Consider the following 23,217-nt stretch of genomic DNA (forward strand, 5'->3'; position numbering starts at 1 on the left):
AACCTGTCAGTCTCACGAGCCGCATAACGCTCGGGATATAACATTTAACTAGCAGGAAGTGTGTGCTGTGTGGAACCTATTTAATGCTTATCTTATATTTTACAGTGGGTTTGTTTTTGCTTTGCCTTAGAAAACTCTTGGAACCCTTAGATGTTGTTTGGGGTAGAGTCCCCTGGGTGGTTGGCGTGAGTTTGCTTCTCGCTGTGTTGAGTAATTAGTGGGTCTTGATGATTGGGTCGATGAGGGGGTTCCAGAGCTACGGTTCCATTAGCCTCCTATAGACCACAGCCATCAGTTAGCATTCACTGTGTGATGTCTGCTAAAGGTCTCGCTACGCTCTTCTCACAGTCTGGCAGAATGATTTGGGGGATTACTGTGAGTGACAGGGCTCAATACAGAGCTCGCTACAGATATTATAAATAAATATTGAGCTTGCAAGTTGAAGATATTGTTTTTGGTGTTTTTAATGGCTCTCTGTGTTGCTTTCGTAAGTGGGAATAAAGATACAGGGTATTTCTTGAAGAAACCTTTTCAATCTTTTCCTTGTTCGACCAATAACTCAGAGATATTGCAGTAGTTCTTTGCAATTTTTTGTTAACTCATAAATCATGCTGGAGACACGTCATTTCAACGTGGATAATTGGGTAATATTTGGTTGACATGTCGATCAAAGACATTACAACCTATATTCACCCACTCGAAAAGACAGCCAAAAGTTCGTTTTTATATCCATTGTGTTATCATGATGCCTTCAACCATCTAAAGACACAAACAAATTCCAATGCCAAACAATGTTTCATTTGTGGTTTATTTATAGAAAAGATGACTGTGTTATCACTGTGCTTCATCTAATAGCGTAACCAAATGACCTGGATTGCAGTTGAGATTACATTAAAAGTACATGGTGCAAGTGATCAATGCTGTTCAAGATTCTGCACAGATTATTACAGTAATTGTGATGATCTCCACAGACCTGCGACGACCTATGCATGCTATTTTGAATATGCACGCTTTAATGATTACATGAGAATACATTCATAGTTACAGTAACCTCAATGTGGCCACGGATGTGTTACTCATTTTAAGGTTACATTCGTTTGTAAGATAGCCTTAACTTTAGGCTATTTACTGTATTACAAAAGTAATATCGAATTGTGTTTGGTTGTCAACGCAATCAAATATCAACATTATCTTCTGCTTGGATAGTTCTATTTGTGCCACTAACTTAGTCTGGCTTTAATTCCAGTTTGTCTAAGTTAAAGAATAGAACTAGATCAAATCAAACTTTGAAAGCACTTTAAATAAAGTTTAACTTTGATTTTGATTGAGATGAAGACGTGAATCCAACGTATCAATTGTTAATTTGTAGACAAACTGGAATTAAAGGCAGACTAAGTCAGTGACACAAATGGAACTATCCAAGCAGAAGATACTTCTCCTTCAAATGTTGATATTTGGTTGCGTTGACAACCAAGTACACAATTCAATATCACTAAATATCATTAAATTAGAAATCAACCAGAGCTTGAAACCCTAGACCTGTTGTATTTGGGTTGAAATAAAACAATAGCTGTTGATGACTTTGCAAATCCTATAGCTTGTAGGCCTAAATAGCATCATTTATGATATAGGAGTGATAAGAGTTTGGTCACATTTTATTTACTCTGCTAAACCTACCCTTTTGTAATGACTTCGATAGCAGCAGTGAATCTATTTTGTTTTTTTAAAGTGGAGATCTCTCAACAATCGTTCTCACGATAGCACATTGGTGATAGTCAGTACCAAATATCAAAGCTAATAGGGCTTGGGTAAAAACCCTGGATGGGAGACCAAAGGTTTTTTTATTTTTTTATTTCACCTTTATGTAACCAGGTAGGCTAGTTAAGAACAAGTTCTCATTTACAACTGCGACCTGGCCAAGATAAAGCAAAGCAGTGCGACACAAACAACGACACAGAGTTACACATGGAATAAACAAACATACAGTCAATAATACAATAGAAAAAGTCTATATACAGTGTGTGCAAATGAGGTAGGATAAGGGAGGTAAGGCAATAAATAGGCCATAGTGGCGAAATAATTACAATATAGCAATTAAACACTGGAGTGATAGATGTCCAGAAGATGAATGTGCAAGTAGAGATACTGGGGTGCAAAGGAGCAAAATAAATAAAATAAATAACAGTATGGGGATGAGGTAGTTGGATGGGCTATTTACAGATGGGCTATGTACAGGTGCAGTGATCTGTGAGCTGCTCTGACAGCTGGTGCTTAACGTTAGTGAGGGAGATATGAGTCTCCAGCTTCAGTGATTATTTTTGCAATTGGCAGCAGAGAACTGGAAGGAAAGGCAGCCAAAGGAGGAATTGGCTTTGGGGGTGACCAGTGAAATATACCTGCTGGAGTGCGTGCTACGGGTGGGCTCTGCTATGGTGACCAGTGAACTAACTGTAATTCTCAATTCTCCAGTAGGAGGTGCTGCCCAGCCTATTGTTTTTTTTATTCTGACAGTCGATATAACACTGAAGATCTGACATTGTTTTAGAGGTACACATTCAAGGTTTATATACAAGAAATCCCTATGTTGAAATGTTGGTTACCATGATGACATAATCCTGTGGTAGAAATGTAGCCCTCAGAACAACAGTTAATTACTTTTTTCAAATCCAATGTATTTTCCACGTATATTCCACATCACAATATGTTGACAAATGACATTGAAGCAACGTTGATTCAACCGGTTTGTGCCCTGTGGGTGGACATGTGTTGTTACTAGGTTTCAGAGTCCGGTGTACCGTAACTAGACAGGTCAGAGAGGGACAGGTGTGGTATTGAAAACTAGTGTGAACTGACAGCCATGTGTTACCATAGTGTCCAGGTGAAGTTGAGACAGAAGGACTCACCTGTCCACACTGATGGCACATAGGTTGAGGATGGAGGCGGTGCACAGCATGACATCCATGGTCATCAGAGCATCACAGATGTATGTGCTCAGGGTCCAGGTACCACCCAGGAACTGGGAAACAACGACAACGACAACAACAACAGGTTGTCAGTCCTGTCGGCAATGGACTTTAAACTACAAAGAGACAGACAGGGCAGGTAATTGGACAAAACTATAGTATGTGTTTCTCTAATAAATATATATTTTCTTATTTTTTTTAACCTTTATTTAACTAGGCAAGTCAGTTAAGAACAAATTCTTATTTTCAATGACGGCCTAGGAACAGTGGGTTAACTGCCTTGTTCAGGGGCAGAACGACAGATGTTTACCTTGTTAGCTCCGGGATTCAATCTAGCAACCTTTCGGTCCAACGCTCTAACCTCTAGGCTACCTGACGCCCAATTTAAGAGGTCATGGCAGGAAGGTCAACTTACACGCACGCAGGCACGCAGGCACGCACGCGCGCACACACACACACACACACACTCTCCACTCCTCCTCACCTCAGAGTAGACATAGAGGGGCAGCACCAGTACAGCCAGCAGTAGGTCGGCCACAGACAGGCTGATGATGAAGTAGTTGGTGGCAGTCTTCAGGGAGCGCTCAGTGAGCACGCTCAGACACACAAGTACGTTGCCCAGGATGATGATCAGGATGAGGGGCACACCCAGCACCAGGGCAAAGTAGTTGTATTCATACTCTTTCCTCTGGCCCAGGACCACCAGCCCCCTCTCAGTCAGACCCTCTGGGGTGGCATTGCTGCTGGGTGATGTCGTCACATTGACCATGTCGATGATGGAGGCCCCGGGCTGCACTGTCGCTCTGAAGTTAACATCTAGGGAGGAGGCGAGAGGAGAGTGTTTGCTCTGGTGTGCCTTCAATAAGTATTCACACCCCTTGACTTTTGTACATTTTGTATTGTTACAAAGTGGGGTTAAAATGGATTTAATTGTCAAAGTGGAAGAAAAATGTGAACATTTATTAAACATTTATGAAAAATAAAACACGAATATATCTCAATAAAATAAGTATTCAACCCCCTGAGTCAATACATGTTAGAAACACCATTGGCAGCGATTACAGCTGTGAGTATTTTTGGGTAAGTCTGTAAGAGCTTTTCACACCTGAGTTGTACAATATTTGCCAAGCTCTGTCAAGTTGGTTGTTGATCATTTCTAGACAGCCATTTTCAAGTCTTGCTATAGATTTTCAAGCCGATTTAAGTCAAAACTGTAACTAGGCCACTCAGGAACATTCAATGTCATCTTGGTTAGCAACTCCAGTGTAGATTTGGCCTTGTGATTTAGGTTATTGTCTTGCTGGAAGGTGAATTCCTCTTCCAGTGTCTGTTGGAAAGCAAACTGCTGTATTACATTTATTTTTATCGCAAAAAACTCCCTAGTCCTTGCCAATGACAAGCATACCCATAACATGATGCAGCCCACCACCATGCAAAAAATATTAAAACTCCTGTTGTGTTGGATTTGCCCCAATATTTCTTAAGTGCATTTTTCCACACAGGATGCATGTTTTGGAATATTTGTTATTCTGTACGGCGTTCCTTCTTTTCACTCTGTCATTTAGGTTAGTGTTGTGGAGTAAGTACAGTGTTGTTGACCATCCTCAGTTTTCTCACAACCATTAAACTCTGTAACTGTTTTAAAATCACCATTGGCCTCATGGTGAAATCGTAGAGCAGTTTCCTTCCTCTCCGGTAATTGAGTTAGGAAGGATGCCTGTATCAAATCAAATCAAAATCAAATCAAATTGTATTTGTCACATGGGCCAAATACAACAGGTGCAGACCTTACAGTGAAATGCTTAATTACAAGCCTACTTACTTACAGTTTCAGGAAAAATAAATGTTAAGAAAGTATTAACTAAAATAAACTGAAGGGGGGGAATGCAAATAGTCCGGGTAGCCATTTGATTAGCTGTTCAGGAGTCTTATTGCTTGGGTAGAAGCTGTTAAGAAGCCTTTTGGACCTAGACTTGACGCTCCGGTACTGCTTGCCGTGCGATAGTAGAGAGAACATTCTATGACTAGGGTGGCTGGAGTCTTTGGCAATTTTTAGGGCCTTCCTCTGCCTCCGCCTGGTATAGAGGTCCTGGATGGCAGGAAGCTTGATCCCAGTGATGTACTGGGCCGTACGCACTACCCACTGTAGTGCCTTGCGGTCGGAGGCTGTGCAGTTGCCATACCAGGTGGTGATGCAACCAGGCAGGATGTTCTCGATGGTGCAGCTGTAGAACTTTTTGAGGATCTGAGTACCCATGCCAAATCTTTTCAGTCTCCTGAGGGGTAATAGGCTTTGTCGTGCCCTCTTCACTACTGTCTTGGTGTGTTTGGACCATGATAGTTTGTTGGTGATGTGGACACCAAGGAACTTGAAGCTCTCAACCTGCTCCACTACAGCCCCATCAATGAGAATGGGGGTGTGCTCGGTCCTCCTTTTCCTGTAGTCTAAAATCATCTCCTTTGTCTTGATCATATTGAGGGAAAGGTTGTTGTCCTGGCACCACACTGCCAGGTCTCTGACCTCCTCTGTATAGGCTGTCTCGTCGTTGTCGGTGATCAGGCCTACCACTGTTGTGTCGTCAGCAAACTTAATGATGGTGTTGGAGTCGTGTTTGGCCATGGGGTCATGGATGAACAGGGAGTACAGGAGGGGACTGAGCACGCAACCCTGAGGGGCCCCAGTGTTTAGGGTCAGCTTGGCAACTGGGGGCGGCCTGTCAGGAAGTCCAGGATTCAGTTGCAGAGGGAGGTGTTTAGTCCCAGGGTCCTTAACTTAGTGATGAGCTTTGAGGACAATATGGTGTTGAACGCTGAGCAGTGACTGTAGTTTTTTGTAGTGACTGGGTGTATTGGTACACCATCTAAAGTGTAATTAATAACTTAACAACTTCACCATGCTCAAAGGGATATTCAATGTCTGTTTATTTTTATTTTGTACCCATCTACCAATAGGTGCCCTTCTTTGCGAGGAATTGGAAAACCTCCCTGGTCTTTGTGGTTGAATATGTGTTTGAAATTCCCTGCTCGACTGAGGGACCTTACAGATAATTGTATGTGTGGGGTACAGAGATGAGGTAGTCATTCAAAATCATGTTAAACACTATTATTGCACACAGAGCCCATGCAACTTATGTGACTTGTTAAGCACATTTGTACTCCTGAACTTATTTAGGCTTGCCATAATGAAGGGGTTAAATACTTATTGACTCAAGACATGTCAGCTTTTCGTTTTTTATTAATTTGTAAACATTTCTTAAAACATAATTCCACTTTGACATTATATGGTATTGTGTGTAGGCCAGTGACACAAAATCTCAAAGTAATTTATTTTAAATTCAGGCTGTAACACAACAAAATGTGGAAAAAGTCAAAGGGTGTGAATACTTTCTGAAGGCATCTGTATAGGTAGGAGAAAGTGACTAGGCAACAGAATAGATCATAGACTGTAGCAGCAGTATATGTGTGTGTGTGTGTGTGTGTGTGTGTGTGTGTGTGTGTGTGTGTGTGTGTGTGTGTGTGTGTGTGTGTGTGTGTGTGTGTGTGTGTGTGTGTGTGTGTGTGTGTGTGTGTGTGTGTGTGTGTGTGTGTGTGTGTGTGTGTGTGTGGCTTCAGTATGCATGTGTGTACATGTTATGTGTGTGTGGGCGTATGCAGTGTATGTGTGTGGTGGGGTGTCAGTGTAGGTATGTGTGAATGTGTGGGTAGAGTCCAGTGTGTGTGCACAGAGTCAGTGCAAGAGAATTAGTGCAACAAATGGTCTTTGCAGGTAGTCCGGGTAGCCATTTGATTAGCTATTTATCAGTCTTGTTTAGTAGTCTTGGGGGTAGGAGCTGTTCAGGGTCCTGTTGGTTCCAGACTTGGTGCACTGGTATCAATTGCCGTGCGGTAGCAGAGGGAACAGTCTATGGCTTCGGTGGCTGGAGTCTTTGACAGTGATTTGGGCCTTCCTCTGACACCCCCTGGTATAGAAGTCATGGATGGCAGAGAGCTCGGCCCCAGTGATGTACTGGGCCGTACTCACCACCCTCTGTAGCACCTTGCGGTCGGGTGCCTTGCAGTTGCCATACCAAGCGGTGATGCAGCCAGTCAAGATGCTCTCAATGGTGCAGCTGTGGAGCTTTTGAGGATCCAAATCTTTTCAGCCTATTGAGGGGGAAGAGGCCCTGTTGTGCCCTCTTCACAACTGTGTAGGTGTGTATGACCATGTTCATTCTTTAGTGCTCGCCCCTCCATTTCCTCCTGTCCTGCTGACGTTGTCACAAACCCGGATCCGGGATCCCCCCCATCAAAAAAGCTGACTAGCATAGCCTAGCCTAAAGCCACAGGGATATCATATAATAAAATGTTCATGAAATCACAAGTCCAAGACACCAAATGAAAGATACACATCTTGTGAATCCAGCCATCGTTTCTGATTTTTAAAATGTTTTACAGGGAAGAGACAATATGTATTTCTATTAGCTAACCACCATAGCAAAAGACACAACTTTTTTTCCTGCATAGGTAGCTATCACAAATTCGACCAAATAAAGATATAAATAGTCACTAACCAAGAAACAACTTCATCAGATGACAGTCTGATAACATATTTATTGTATAGCATATGTTTTGTTCGAAAAATGTGCATATTTCAGGTATAAATCATAGTTTTACATTGCAGCCACCATCACAACTCTCACCAAAACAACTAGAATAACCTTTTCTCAATAGGGGGTGCTGTTTTCACTTTGTAAAAATTCGTTCCCAAATTAAACTGCCTCGTACTCAATTCTTGCTCGTACAATATGCATATTATTATTACTATTGGATAGAAAACACTCTCTAGTTTCTAAAACCGTTTGAATTATATCTGTGAGTAAAACAGAACTCAAGTTGGAGCAAACTTCCTGTCAGGAAGTGAGAAATCTGAAATCAGAAATCACCCTGGAACAGAGTGCCCGATTTCAGATTTCTCAATTCCTGACAGGAAGTTAGCTGCAACTTGAGTTCTGTTTTACTCACAGATATAATTCAAACGGTTTTAGAAACTAGAGAGTGTTTTCTATCCAATAGTAATAATAATATGCATATTGTACGAGCAAGAATTGAGTACGAGGCAGTTTAATTTGGGAACGAATTTTTACAAAGTCGAAATGGCGCCCCCCTATTGACTTAAGAGAGAGGTTGTTGTCCTGGCACCCCACTGCCAGGTCTCTGACCTCCTCTTTAAAGGCTGCCTCATTGTCATCAGTCCTACCACCGTTGTGTCAACCGCAAACTTGATGATGGGGTTGGAGTCGTGCACGGACAGGCAGTTGTGGGTGAACAGGGACTACAGGAGGGGACTAAGCACACACCCATGAGGGGCCCACGTGTTGATGATCAGAGTGGCGGATGTGTTGTTGCTTCCCCTCACCACCTGGGGGCTGCCCATCTGGAAGTCCTGAGCTTGGTGATGAGCTTGGAGGGGACTATGCGGTTCAATGCTGTGCTGTAGTCAATGAACAGCATTCTTACATAGGTATTCCTTTTGTCCAGGTGGGTGAGGGCCGTGTGGAGTGCAATAGAGATTGCTTCCTCTGTGGATCTGTTAGGGCGGTATACGAATTGGTGTGGGTCCAGGGTGTCTGGGATGATGGTGTTGATGTGAGCCATGACCAGCCTTTCAAAGCGTTTCATGGCTATAGGTGGCTATAGGCAGGTTACCTTGGCATTCGTGGGCACGGGGACTATGATGGCATGCTTGAAACAAGTTGGTATTACAGACCGGGTCAGGGGTAGGTTGAACATTTCAGTGAAGACACTTGCCAGCTAATCAGCGCATGCTCTGAGTATGCGTCCTGGTATTCTGTCTGGCCCCGCGGCCTTGCTAATGTTAACCTGTTTAATGGTCTTACTCACATGTAATCTGTGATAGTGTGCAGGTCCTGCCAAATCTGTTCATACCTTGATGAAGTGAGGCCGGGAGATGGGCAGAGCGTGATGTGCGTCCTGACCGCTGATTCTAGACACCGCGTGTTTAGCGTGTGTGTGTCAGCCAACTGCTTCCCCTCGCTGAGACCCGTGACAGCCATGTTTTATAGAGATGATTCTTCAGTCATGCTCGTCTCCCTGAGTGACATCACAGATCACACCTGCCATGGAAGAGGAAGAGATGGGATGTTAAAAACGAAAACACATTTTCTTTAACCTGCTTCTGTTGCAACTCGGTAGCCCAGAGTGACCGGTATTTTTCATCCGAAGTGATGGTACAGTAGGCATCTGTGTTTTCACATCAATGCAGTTTAAAGGAAAACTCCACCCAAAAAACGATAATTTGGTATTTGTTTCATTAGTCTACTGTTGATATATTCCCAAAATGTTTTGCAGTTTTAGGATAGCTTTTAAAGGAAAGTTTATTACTATTCCCTTTGCCCCTCTTTCGTGTCACATTTTTACCTCTAACTCTAATTCAGATTTCATCGTATGCAGCCTCCCTCCCTGTATTATTGTTGTTTTGGTTTGTTGTTTTGTATGTTGTTTTGGTTTGTTGTTTTGTATGTTGTTCTGAAATAACACATCTTGTTTCCCCACAATCTCCCCACTGAGCGTGCTCCAGATCAGAGCAGTTTTTCCTGTGAGATGGAACTGTCTTTTTCTCCGTGGCAACAGGTGAGGGTTGCCATGACACCCATGAGAGCTTGCACAATCTACAAAAAGACCCACTCGATCTGTTCCAGCTCATTTCACTTGTATAGATGAGATATGAAAGCAGTGTTTTAAGTTTTTCCAATTTTGGAGTGGATCGGCCTAGTTTTGATTTACCTTTGTTGAGTTGTCAACTAGTGTGATTGCAACGTGAAATCAACTAACAATGTCCCATGTCATTGGATTTAAGTGAGGAGTTGGGTGAAAAGAAATATGAAATTCCCTTAAGTTAATTACTTTTTGCAAATCCAATCAGTTTTTTATGATGTGGAAAAAACATTTATTCAAACTGTTTTTGTGCAATTGATACATGACTGTATGTACAGACAGAGTTTGTCATGTTCTGTGTGTCTATGGTTCTGGTCCAAAAAAGGATTTCCTTCTCACATCTGGGCAGTCCAGATGCATTCATTGGTGATTATATTGATGATGTTCCTATATCAGGGATCACTTCCTGATAAAGCCACATATTGCCAAACAGAAGCATTTGTCCCAAGCAGAGACGGATTGATCTTTTCAATTTGATCCATGGTGGAAATTTGAATTGTGATCTGGAGGGTGTTCAAGCTCACTGCTGTGTTTAATATCTTGGTTGAATCCAAAAGAGCAATCTGGACAAAAACACACACACACACACACATGCACACAAACACACACAAAGCATTTCCTAGGCCTGCTGTGTAGCAGGTAATTCATCTACGTGGTCGGCGGACTCGGCGTTCCGCCTTAAATGTCAAACCAAGCGGGAGCTTGCAGCTTAGAACGAGAGCGGCGCAAAGGAAAAAAACAAGACAGGGAAATAAAGTGGGAGTTATTGAGGTTTATCAGATCAGATGGAATGGACTGATAAAGCAGAGCAAAGAAGACGTGGATAGACATCACCACTCTTACAACAACCCCACATCCCCCTGGGAAAAACCACTCTGCAGTGCACAAACAACCCACTGGGCGAAAACTAGTTGAATCAACGTTGTTTCCACGCCATTTCAACCTAAAAAAAAATCGATGTTGAATCAATGTGGATAACTGATTAGATTGACAAAAAGCCATCAATATAAGGGCATTTAATTTTTGACCCAACTTTTATTAACCTAAATCCAATGACACGGTGAAATGTTTTATTGATTTCATGTTGAACTCACGTTAGATTGACAGCGCAACCAAATGTAAATAAAAACATTGAACTGACGTCTGTGCCCAGTCGGAAGACCATCAGTCAAAGCAACTTTCCTCCCTCTTGCTCTGTCTGTCATCTGTCTGTCAGGCTGTGAGAGTTGGGCATTGTTCGGCTCCAATTCCGGTTTAATTGAACATGGGATTTCTCTAGAAGTGCCATTACAGCCCAACTGTGATGAACTACCTACCAAAATCCCACTATCAAGGCGAATAGTCTCAGGTGAGAGCTAGACTTACATGAAAACGCATTACAGTAGAGGCTACTGATGAACCCATCCGTAGATTTTCACTTCTGCTGCCCTCATTTAAACAGCAAATATTTTAGATAACCATAAAACTTCTTGTTGTGTTACTATAATTTTGGCAAGTTGAATCTCTGCATGCATACCCTGTCAAATAAGGTGGCACATGAACATTTTTTATATAGGCTAAGTATTGTTTTGTTGCACGTTTCAAGTGTTTCCTTACAGATGCTGTGATTGTGACCGGAAAGGGTTAACTACCAATGGTACATAGGAAGTGCGAATGTCTTCCCACTGTCACTGTGTATCTGTATTGCTGTATGAACTTTTAGAGAGAGGTCATACAAGTGAATGACATGGATACCTATTCCATTCTCTCTCTTAGCTGTTGTTCGTAAATGCTGTTCAGTGATGATAATTGTTTCTCTCCGTCTCTGTAAGAAAATACATTACACAACCACAGCTACTCCCCCACACCTCTGGACATGCCAACATAAGCACCCAACACACCTTAACAGCCCCTGAACACGAGACCATTACAGTAATTATGGTCAATGGGTCTAATCCATGGTGGATATTCTTCTTAAAAAGGAACAATGGAATTCTGTAATTATATACCTCCACTTTGCACCTTTACGTTACATGACAGCCACTGATAAGTGGTGCTCATAGGACTTAGGTTGATGTATTGATGCTGTCTGTGGCTTGTTATCAATAATGGATGCTGGTGCGTTTCTGCCCAACCCAGCTCTTTATTCTGCTAGTTGCCAATTACGATGTTAGAGCTGGCCAGTGCAGGGACAAACTGTCACCTTGGGTGGGTCAGCGAAACATGCCGTGGGTTGGAGAGTGGAAGGGAATCGTGTGTGGGAGTTGGTGGGGGTGGGTGTGTGTGTGGGGGAGGGGGGAGGTCAAACATTCAGCAGAGCACCATTAAATCACCCGCCAGCTTTGCCCATAGCACAGAGAGAGGGAGTGAGAGGGGACAGAGAGAGGGAAAGAGAGAGAAAGAGGGAGAGGAGAAAAAGAGAGTGAAAGCGATGAAGAGAGATATAAGCGACAAATCAACGTAGCCTTGACAACAAAACATAGATATACGCCTTATGTTGCTGAATGTCAATTTGTTTTCCAACCGAAGCCTAGCCTGAAAGTAACTTTTTCTGACAGCAGATGCTGTTTAATAGTGTTTTTAGTTGCTGAGATATACTTGAACAGGAGACAGCCTGTGACATTTCCTTTTGTGTTGCTTAAATGCCTTTACAAATATATATATTTTTTTACAGCATTTCTGTTCACAAAAGCCATCAGCGCCGGGCCAGAGAGCATGCTGGGACACATTAGAGACAACAGTAGAAGATGGGGCAAGTAGCTGTCAGAATCAGAAAACAGAAACAGACATGCTGGGGTCAGATGTATGTGCGTGAGTTGTCGTTGTGTGTGCTTGCTTGTCTGAGTAGTGTGTGTGTGTGTGTGTGTGTGTGTGTGTGTGTGTGTGTGTGTGTGTGTGTGTGTGTGTGTGTGTGTGTGTGTGTGTGTGTGTGTGTGTGTGTGTGTGTGTGTGTAGAAAGATAACAATTGCAAACCAAGATCACTACCCTTCTCCTGGTTTTCACCGTTCCCACCAGTCAGTCAAAAATAATTGTTATCCACTGTTTGCGTGCCCTTGTGTGTTATAAAATGTATGACGACTTCACTTCTTCAATCATAGAGTCTCTGGAAAGAGTAAGTGTGGAGGCGAGGCGTAAAATATACCCACGCCACATCAGCTCTCGCTCTACATTCTCAAAGAAATGAAAGGCATTCTCAAACTACTGCGACTGTACATCATTGAGAGAGAGAGAGAGAGAGAGAGAGAGAGAGAGAGAGAGAGAGAGAGAGAGAGAGAGAGAGAGAGAGAGAGAGAGAGAGAGAGAAAGTGTAATGGCATTTTAAGAGGTGTTGATAGTCAAAGTGGTAATTTCTTCAACCCATTTACACGATGGAAATGACTGAAATGACTGGTCCTGGGAGCCCTGCCTGCATGGGTGTGTGAGCTTACGGCGCCTGACACGTCACATACTGGCTGCATCTCGTCGTGTCTCAGTCCGTCATCCTCAACACTTGAACTGTCAATTAGCCAGGCGGGACCACAGGCAACAGCTAACATGGAGACGACATAATGTGTATTGGGAGAGGAGGATAGCATGGGTGTTTGTATAGACTCCTGGGGCGAGATGTTATTCCACACGCTAAGTTTAGTCTTGAGTAAAGAAGAAGAACACGTTTGTGGCATAATCGTTTTATGTTGCAGGTGTGTGTATGTGCAATGTGTTAGCTTCCTGTCACATCTATTAGCTCATATGCGGTTGGAATGGAGTGTGTATGACATGTGTTTTCCTATGTGTGTGTGCATCTGCATACCAATACAGTACCCCCAGGAGCATTGACCTGTATTTGCCCTCTATCTCTCTCTCTTGTCTGTCTGTCTCTCTTACTCTCTATCCTAATCACCGGTTGTAGTTTTTCTTCCCCTCTCTCTCTCTCCCGACCCTTCCCCTCCTGTATCAATAATTTCCTTTCATCCTAACTCTCTTTTATCTCACCCACTCTCTCTGTGGTCTCTCTCTTAACCCTTTTTCTTTCACTCTCTTCCCTTTTCTCTTCTCTCCCACTCTCTCTCTCTCTCTCTCTCTCTCTTTCTTTCTGTATTTCTCGTGAGCAGTGCTCCGGTAGGGATTTCTCTGCTTTCATCCATAGCTTCTGCTTCTGCTGTGCTCTGTCGGCCGTGGCTGCCTGAGTGGCCATTTGTCCAACACCACTCTCCACAGTCGTCACCACCACTAGTGCTGCTGCTGCCATTTATCAAACACATCCCCCTAGCCGTGCCAAACAACCCGCTAAAATCCCAAAATGTACATCATCAGCCTCCTACGGCGTGATGTCTGCCGGTCAGTATTAGGCTGTCTTTTAATGCTACTGTAGCAGCAACAACTGGACACTTGTGTCTCTCCAGTCTCCGCACACACACAACGAGCCGGTCGGTATCCTAGAAACGTCCTTTGTCATAATAGATGATGCTGATCCGGGCCCTCGGATTTAATTTACTTGGCTAATGAGCTGCCTGTCGTTTTGCATGAGGAGAGGAACCATTTGCATCATCACGGGTCTGCGAGAGATTTATTGAGAGGTGATTTCCCTATGATATAGAAATGTCATTTCTCTGTCCATGCCAAGTGATGCGAACACACAGAGGTTGTAAAAATGTCTGCGACAGGTGGTAAACGCTCAAATAAAACCTAATAGCATAATGTGCTGCATGTCTCAGCCAGTCAGTCTGAATACAGGGCATGGTCTGTTTCAGTGGAGGCTGGTGAGGGGAGGACAGCTCATAGTTATGGCCGGAATGGAATGAATGGAATGGTATCAAGCACATTGCATAGAAACAATGTGTTTGATAGGTGTTTAGTACTGTTCCGTTCATTTAATTCCAACCTTTACAATGAGTCACCGAACCAGCCACCACTGGTCACTGTTCACTGCTAGCCTACTGATCTGACAGGTCTTCTTGGAGAAAGGTATAAGTCCTATATATGAGTCCTATGTATGTATGTATATATATATATATATATATATATATATATATATATATATATATATATATGTATGTATGTGTGTATGTTTATCTATCAACAGTCGTGAATGGAAGATGACGTTTGTCAGGGGTATCTGACAGGGGAAAGCAATACGTCATAGACTCTGTAGTATAGAAACGGATGTATGGCCATGACTTTGTCTATCAATACTTTTTTTATGGGATGTTGGGGAATGTATAGAGCGTGGCTTGATTGAATCATGACTTGGAGGCTGCATGCATACCAATGATGCCAGAAATGGCATGTAGGTTAGCAGTGCACCTCCCACTGATTCTGAAATGATCGCGTTCATCGAAACAATAGCAAATGAGACGGCAGGCGGAGACATTAGGATGCTCGGTGCTCTAGAACCAACCTGTAGCTCACCTGACATATGGATTTATAGAGGGCTTAATCTGAGTTTCTTCAAGTGTGTCCCAAATGGCACCCTATTCCCTATAAAGTGCAGAACTGGTCAAAAGTAGAGCACTATATAGGGAATAGCGTGCCATTTGCGATGCAACCATACTTTCTCTACTCTTCCTTCCATGAAGGTTTAAATTGGACAGGGTCGTGGCAGGTGATGGATGATTAAGATAGCTAGGCGAGCCAACTAAATATCACAGTCGTAGTGAGTACATTTTCCCTCAATAAAATAGTTAATAGCAAAGTGCTAGTAGAAAAGGAAAAGTGCAGTTTTTATTACATTTTTTGGAATACAACAGTCAAGATGTTGCTGCTGACCAGTGGTGGAAAAAGTACCCCATTTTCATACTTGAGTAAAAGTAAAGATACCTTAATAGAAAATGACTCAAGTAAAAGTGAAAGTCACCCAGTAAAATACTACTTGAGTAAAAGTCTATAAAGTATTTTGTTTTAAATATACTTAAGTATCAAAAGTTCAACTTAAATAATATAAATACATGGTTGTCAAAGGGAGGGTCTGGGAAATCTTTCCACGCCTGAGACAGTTGTTAAAGAGAGCTGCACTGTGTGGTGCCTTGGGAAGCTAATAGAAGTGAAAGCGTGTCTAAAGAAGAAAGTTGTTTATCTTTTGTTTTCTGCTAATTAAATGTTCTGATGTCGAGTTAGGTGTAATTGATGTAACCTGGGTAGTCTTTTCCGTTAAAGCATTGCTGTTTTTCAGAGTGTGCTATCCGTCAGTTTCATTGACAGCTCTATATAGTCTACTGACAGTCTGACAGATAAGAAATTACATCTTATTAAAAATTTAATGTGTTTATCAATATCAAAAAAATGTTCGCTGAACTAGCCTCTTTTATGTTTTCATTGCCCTTTAACTGTGTTTTTGCGAACCACCTGTCCTGTCCCATGTTATCGCTCCATATCCATTGCACATGTGCTCACCAGTTGTGTCTGACGCAAGGTCTTTATCGTTGTGTTGGAGCCCATCCAGAGCTCATCAAACTGGGCTGGGTGGTGTTGGGTGGTGGCCTGGGTGGTAGGGGGTCCAAATTAAGCCCCCGGAGCTGCTGCGACCAACTGTGCCAACAGCTGCTTACTAGGAAGCGTGGTGGCGTTGGGTTTAGAGAAGATAGAAACGGAGCCAGGACTGTATTAACAAGGGGTTATGATGCTGCGTATGCCCTACATGTGGCTGTGCTGTAGTGTGTAGCAGGAGACAGTAGGAGCACGCCATCGGAGCGTGTTTCAGTAGGCTAGAGTCTCTTGGTTTCTTAGAAATGGAAATACTGAGATATAGTTGGGATGCTGGTCTTTTTCACCCCTCACACTAATAGAGAACAACTGTTCTATGAACTACATTTCTACGTGGAATAATTCTGTAATTGTCTGGGAAGTACTAAATGAGTAACTGCTGGTTTTCGATGGCTTTAGGGCTCTGTGGTTATTTCCTTTTGTGCACCATGCCACCCTGGGGGGGGGGTCTTATCTCACAGACAGAATCTGACACTACCCCCCCATCCCCTCGAGGCTCACACTGGTCAGAGGAGGCCAGCAGTGTGCTGTCTTATTGGTCGAAGGCTACACGTATGCACTCTCCACAGAGATGTTTAATGGTGCAAATAAGGGTGCAACATATTTGATGTCAAACTCAGTGATGAATAGAGATGCTACCCTTAAGATGATTAGATAGGGGACAACAAAGTTGTCTCTCTCTCTCGCTTGATACTAATCATGCCTGATCTGTTTTGATTAAGAAAATAAGTATAATCGTTCTCTTTAATATGACAATCTTTGAAAGAAAATATATATTCTGCCCTACCAATAGTGTGCTTTTCCATTTTGAAAACTCAAGTGACTTGTTTATTACTGTTGAACATGTGGATATAACAACAATTTGATGTATTAACATGTAGAATCATATCACCATTTTCCAATAACCTTTTTCACCATTATATGCAGATCTTTTTTATTTAGACTTTTTTTGTCATCACGTTTGTATCAATTACACTGTTTGTTTTTGGTATTAGAGGACCCGATTTTCAACAAGAGTAAAACAATCCAAAAACACAGAACAATAAATATAGCACAAAAGGCAAAAAGGTACTCACATCAATATCAAGCCTTTGACCCCATGAAGTCTATCAATCCTGTTATCACCGTCACTCCGAGGTTCCCAGTCCAAACTGTCTCAGTCAGCCCTGATGTTGTCTACTCCCCTGCTTTCCTTCACTCAGCTCCACAAAACTGTCCGTCAACAGCTGTTTTCTCCCTCGCTCCGCCACACACTCGCACTCACTACTCCATCTCCTCCTGCGCTCCAATTGTGCAGAGTTTTACTATTGCTGAGCCGTCTGTCAGAAACTTGTCCCCTGCCTTCACATTTACGATATGACACAACATGACTGAGCCCACATCGTCTCCCTTTTTCAAAGACTCAGCCACAGAGAGTGTGCTGAAACTCACAAACTCTCTCCTCTCACTCTCTAAATGTATCTCTGTCTCGCTCTCTCTCGCTCTCTCTCTCTCTCTCTCTCTCTCTCTCTCTCTCTCTCTCTCTCTCTCTCTCTCTCTCTCTCTCTCTCTCTCTCTCTCTCTCTCTCTCTCTCTCTCTCTCTCTCTCTCTCTCTCTCTCTCCCTCTCTCTCTCCCTCTCTCTGGATGCTGAGGGACCATCACTTGCTTAATTACTCATGATTTGCCTGAGGCCTCTGTGATTGGTTAACAGTTAAAGGCTGCTGTGCACCCCTCCCCGCTCCATTCACTCTCACAAAACAGCTGCTGCCCTATCACTGGGTCTCGCTATGCTCTGACTCCACCCCTCTTTTACTGCCGCTGTACCTGAATCAGTGATTCAGGGCTTCTTGCCAGCTACCAAAAATAGAACTCGTAGAATAGACATGGTTCTACATTCTCTTTGGTTTTCCATGGAACCCACCATAGAAAATGAACTACACGTATATCTCAACGAGTCTCACCAATATGACAGATTAATAGAAGTGGCTTTAAGTGTGAGCACTTTAAGTGGGAGTAACACTTGCCTGTCGGTGATCTGCCCTAAGGAGAGTAGTGAGTCTTGTACTCATCTCAATTGAAATCAGGATTACTCAATAGTGGAGGGCAAATCAGAGAGTTCTTGAAAACATACATACAGCTGTATGCTCATTCATGTGTGTGTCAGGGTGTGTGTGTGTGTGTGTGTGTGTGTGTGTGTGTGTGTGTGTGTGTGTGTGTGTGTGTGTGTGTGTGTGTGTGTGTGTGTGTGTGTGTGTGTGTGTGTGTGTGTGTGTGGGTGGGTGGGTGCGTGTGTGGGTGCGTGTGTGGGTGCGGGTGCGTGCGTGCGTGCGTGCGTGCGTGCGTGCGTGCGTGCGTGCGTGCGTGCGTGCATGCGTGTGTGTATTATTGACTACTATGCATTGACGTGTGTGTGTGTTCGAGGGGGTTGCAACCTTATCTCGTGACACAGCCAGGCGTGTGTGAAATGGACATGGGAAAAGGGTGTTAAACATTTGGGCCCCTCCACACTCCCTGTGAGTGTGTCTGATCCTATCAGGTGAGTTTTAGCTGCAGAATGCAGCCCCCGGATGTCCTATACTCCAGGCAGACAGAAATAAAGCAGGGAGTCTGCACTGAGGCTTATAAGACCGGGAAAGAGGGAAAAACAGCACCCTGAGAAACACCAGCGAAATCCATTACAGGTTGATAACCTAACCTTTCCCTGGCTGCCTTGGTCAGACCTGATGGATTGTGGAATTGGTATTTGGTAATTGACTAGGATTCCCATTAGCTGTTGCGATAGCAGCAGCAACTCTTCCTGGGGTCCACACAAAACATGAAACATGACATAGTACAGAACAGTAATCGAGAAGGACAGAACTACATACATTTATAACAAGAAAGATATAACTAAAAGGTTCTATACTGACTCAACACAGTTCTAGGCCTACATGTATTATTTATATGTTCATATATTACCTTTACATTCTTAGGATCTATCAGTACGTACACACAAACTATTTAGGTCACATGGGGGAGAGGCGTTGTGCTGGGAGGTGTTGCTTTATCTGTTTTTTAAAGCCAGGTTTGCTGTTCACTTGAGCAATATGAGATGGGAGTTCCATTCAATCATGGCTCTGTATAATACTGTATGTTTCCTTGAATTCGTTCTGGGTTTGGGGACTGTGAAAAGACCCCTGGTGGCATGTCTGGTAGGGTATGTGGGTGTGTCAGTGCTGTGTGTAAGTTGACACAACTCACAACACAAACACACTCATTACACGCAAGCAATTAGGAATTTTCAACACATTAATGTTTCTTATAGAAAGCTTCAACCTGGCCTTAGAATGGAATCCCACATAGCTAATTCTGGAGTTAGACCGTCCCTGGACATGTCAGGCAGGCTCAGCTGCCGCTTCCTGCATTTAAGTGAGGGAGTAACCACACTGCAAGTCATAGTAGAGCACCGTGACAGAGGGAAATTATAACTGTGTCACGATCGTCTTCTTGTGAGATATTGGACCAAGGCGCAGCGTGTGCAAAATACATCTCTTTATTTTGGAAGAGAGAAAAACACGAAAACGAACACTATACACAAACTAACAAAACAACAAACGACCGTGAAGCTAAATAACGTAAGTGCACAGACAAGCAACAAACGTTCAACATAGACAATTACCCACAAACACATGATGCCCATGGCTGCCTTAAATATGGCTCCCAATTAGAGACAATAAACCACAGCTGTCTCTAATTGAGAACCAATCTAGGCAGCCATCGACATACAAACACCTAGACAAGACATTACCCCATTAAACCTACAAACCCCTAGACAAACCAAAACACATACTTCACCATGTCACACCCTGACCTAACTAAAATAATAATGAAAACAAAGATAACTAAGGCCAGGGTGTGACAAACTGTGACACTTTGTCTCTTCTGACCCCTTGCCCCCATGTGGTTCGCGGATCTGCGTACCCACATCCATACCCACACATGCAGTCAGAGCTGGCCCTAGCCTTTTGGGGGCCCTAAGTGAAATTTTGTTGGGGGGGCTCCCTTCACCTTGCGGGCAAACATTTTTGCGGGAAGAAAAAAAACAATTTTAGAGTAAATGTCCTGCAATGCTACACATTTTGCCATGTGGCAGAGAGAAGATTTAGCCATTATTATAACTAATTTCATGCAATTGTAAAAAAAAATCCACGGAGCGGAGTGAGAGAGACTAACAAAATCAATGGGGGCACCCTGGTCGGTAATTTAAACCACGATTACTACGAATTTAGATAGCTGGCTAGACTAACTTACCAATCCTAAAATGTTAGCTGACATGGGCTAATTGAGTGACAGGCACAACAAGAGATAAACTGCTGATGCAAACCACATTTCGAAATGGCACCTTGTTTATTCTACTATTCTAACTCTCAACTTGTCACGACTTCCGCCGAAGTTGGTCCCTCTCCTTGTTCGTGCGGCGTTCGGCGGTCGACGTCACCGACCTTCTAGCCATCGCCGATCCACTTTTCATTTTCCATTGGTTTTGTCTTGTCTTCCATCACACCTGGTTTCAATTCCATCAATTACATATTGTGTATTTAACCCTCTGTTCCCCCCCATGTCCTTGTCCGTAATTGTTTCTTGTAGTGCTTGTGCACGGTATGCTGGTTATTACCGGGTTTTGTTTGACCCATTTCATGTATGTTCATGTATGTTCTGTTGACGGTGTTTTATGTTTATTAAACGACACTGTTGTAAATCAGTTTTTGCTCTCCTGCGCCTGACTTCTCTGCCGCCAGTACGCACCTCATTACACAACTGTTGGGACCCTGACTGAGTTTTTGGAAATTGATCCACGGGCCTTCAAAAGGGGGGTTGCCATCCCTGCTCTAAGTGATGGGCTTATTCTGTAGATGAGACAGTTCTTGAATGTAATGAAACTGGGAGCTGTTCTACTTGAAGTCACATTGCAGTACTCCAGGTTGCCTACATAAGTCTGGAAATCAGGAAAAAGTGTAGAATGTAAGGTTACAGTGACAGTATATTGGAAGGTATTGGAAGGTTACTGTGACAGGAAGGTATGATTTGGGGTTATTTTGTGTGTGAGTACCAAGTGATTGCTCTCTGTTCTGAGTCAGATGAGCTTATAGTGTCCTCTCTGCTCTCCATGTGTTGGGTTAGAGCAGTATGACAGAGTGAGTCATTTCCGTTAGGTCCAACTTGACTCTATCCTCTACAGAGCTCTACGTCTATTGGTTTATTCTTTCCTTTAAACACAAATTGAATTTTCATCGACAGACAGTAAGGGTCTGGTTTGTGATTGGTTTGTGTGTTTGCCTTGGTTTCTCAAATGACTACCTCGCCTGGTTCACCAACTACTTCTCAGACAGAGTTCAGTGTGTCAAATCGGAGGGCCTGTTGTCCGGACCTCTGGCAGTCTCTATGGGGGTGCCACAGGGTTCAATTCTCGGGCCGACTCTTTTCTCTGTATACATCAATGATGTCGCTCTTGCTGCTGGTGATTCTCTGATCCACCTCTACGCAGACAACACCATTCTGTATACTTCTGGCCCTTCTTTGGACATTGTGTTAACTAACCTCCAGACGAGCTTCAATGCCACACAACTCTCCTTCCGTGGCCTCCAACTGCTCTTAAATGCAAGTTAAACTAAATGCATGCTCTTCAAACGGTCGCTGCCCATACCTGCCCGCCCATCCAGAATCACTACTCTGGACGGTTCTGACTTAGAATATGTGGACAACTACAAATACCTAGGTGTCTGCTTGGTAAAGCCCCACCTTATCTCAGCTCTCAGCTCATCAATTTTTTAAAATCATATTAATCCAGTGTTAGCCTCCCTACACTGGCTTCAGGTTAAGGCAAGGGCTGATATCAAGGTTTTACTGCTAACCTACAAAGCATTACATGGGCTTGCTCCTACCTATCTTTACGATTTGGTCCTGCCTTACATACCTACACGTACGCTACAAGACGCAGGCCTCCTAATTATCCCTAGAATTTCTAAGCAAACAGCTGGAGGCAGGGCTCCTATAGATCTCCATTTTTATGGTATGGTCTGCCTACCCATGTGAGAGACGCAGACTCGGTCTCAACTTTTAAGTCTTTACTGAAGACTCATCTCTTCAGTGGGTCATATGATTGAGTGTAGTCTGGCCCAGGAGTGTGAAGGTGAACGGAAAGGCTCTGGAGCAATGAACCGCCCTTGCTGTCTCTGCCTGGCCGGTTCCCCTCTCTCCACTGGGATTATCTGCCTCTAACCCTATTACAGGGGCTGAGTCACTGGCTTACTGGTGCTCTTTCATGCCGTCCCTAGGAGGGGTGCGCCACTTGAGTGGGTTGAGTCACTGACGTGATCTTCCTGTCTGGGTTGGCGCCCCCCCTTGGGTTGTGCCGTGGCGGAGATCTTTGTGGGCTATACTCGGCCTTGTCTCAGGATGGTAAGTTGGTGGTTGAAGATATCCCTCTAGTGGTGTGGGGGCTGTGCTTTGGCAAAGTGGGTGGGGTTATATCCTTCCTGTTTGGCCCTATCCGGGGATATCATCGGATGGGGCCACAGTGTCTCCTGACCCCTCCTGTCTCAGCCTCCAATATTTATGCTGCATTAGTTTATGTGTCGGGGGGCTAGGGTCAGTGTGTTATATCTGGAGTACTTCTCCTGTCTTATCCGGTGTCCTGTGTGAATTTAAGTATGCTCTCTCTAATTCTCTCTTTCTCTCTTTCTTTCTCTCTCTCAGAGGACCTGAGCCCTAGGACCATGCCTCAGGACTACCTGGCATGATGACTCCTTGCTGTCCCCAGTCCACCTGGCCGTGCTGCTGCTCCAGTTTCAACTGTTCTGCCTGTGGCTATGGAACCCTGACCTGTTCACCGGACGTGCTACCTGTCCCAGACCTGCTGTTTTCAACTCTCTAGAGACCGCAGGAGTGGTAGAGATACTCTTAATGATCGGCTAGGAAATGCCAACTGACATTTACTCCTGAGGTGCTGACTTGTTGCACCCTCGACAACTACTGTGATTATTATTATTTGACCATGCTGGTCATTTATGAACATTTGAACATCTTGGCCATGTTCTGTTATAATCTCCACCCGGCACAGCCAGAAGAGGACTGGCCACCC

General features: G+C 43.6%; 1 protein-coding gene across 1 annotated transcript in view; it reads right to left on the bottom strand.

Moving 5' to 3' along the window:
- LOC120031782 (D(4) dopamine receptor-like) overlaps positions 1 to 23,217 on the bottom strand; it is a 52,547-nt gene that overhangs the window by 8,069 nt on the left and 21,261 nt on the right. Inside the window, exons 2-3 of the mRNA XM_038977602.1 lie at positions 3,448 to 3,779; positions 2,904 to 3,016 (exon numbers count right to left, since the gene is read on the bottom strand). Coding sequence (XP_038833530.1) covers positions 2,904 to 3,016; positions 3,448 to 3,779 — 445 coding nt within the window. The remainder of the gene's footprint in view (positions 1 to 2,903; positions 3,017 to 3,447; positions 3,780 to 23,217) is intronic.

This window comes from Salvelinus namaycush, chromosome 38 (assembly GCF_016432855.1).
Source record: "Salvelinus namaycush isolate Seneca chromosome 38, SaNama_1.0, whole genome shotgun sequence".
In the NCBI taxonomy this organism is placed as follows: Eukaryota; Metazoa; Chordata; class Actinopteri; order Salmoniformes; family Salmonidae; genus Salvelinus; species Salvelinus namaycush.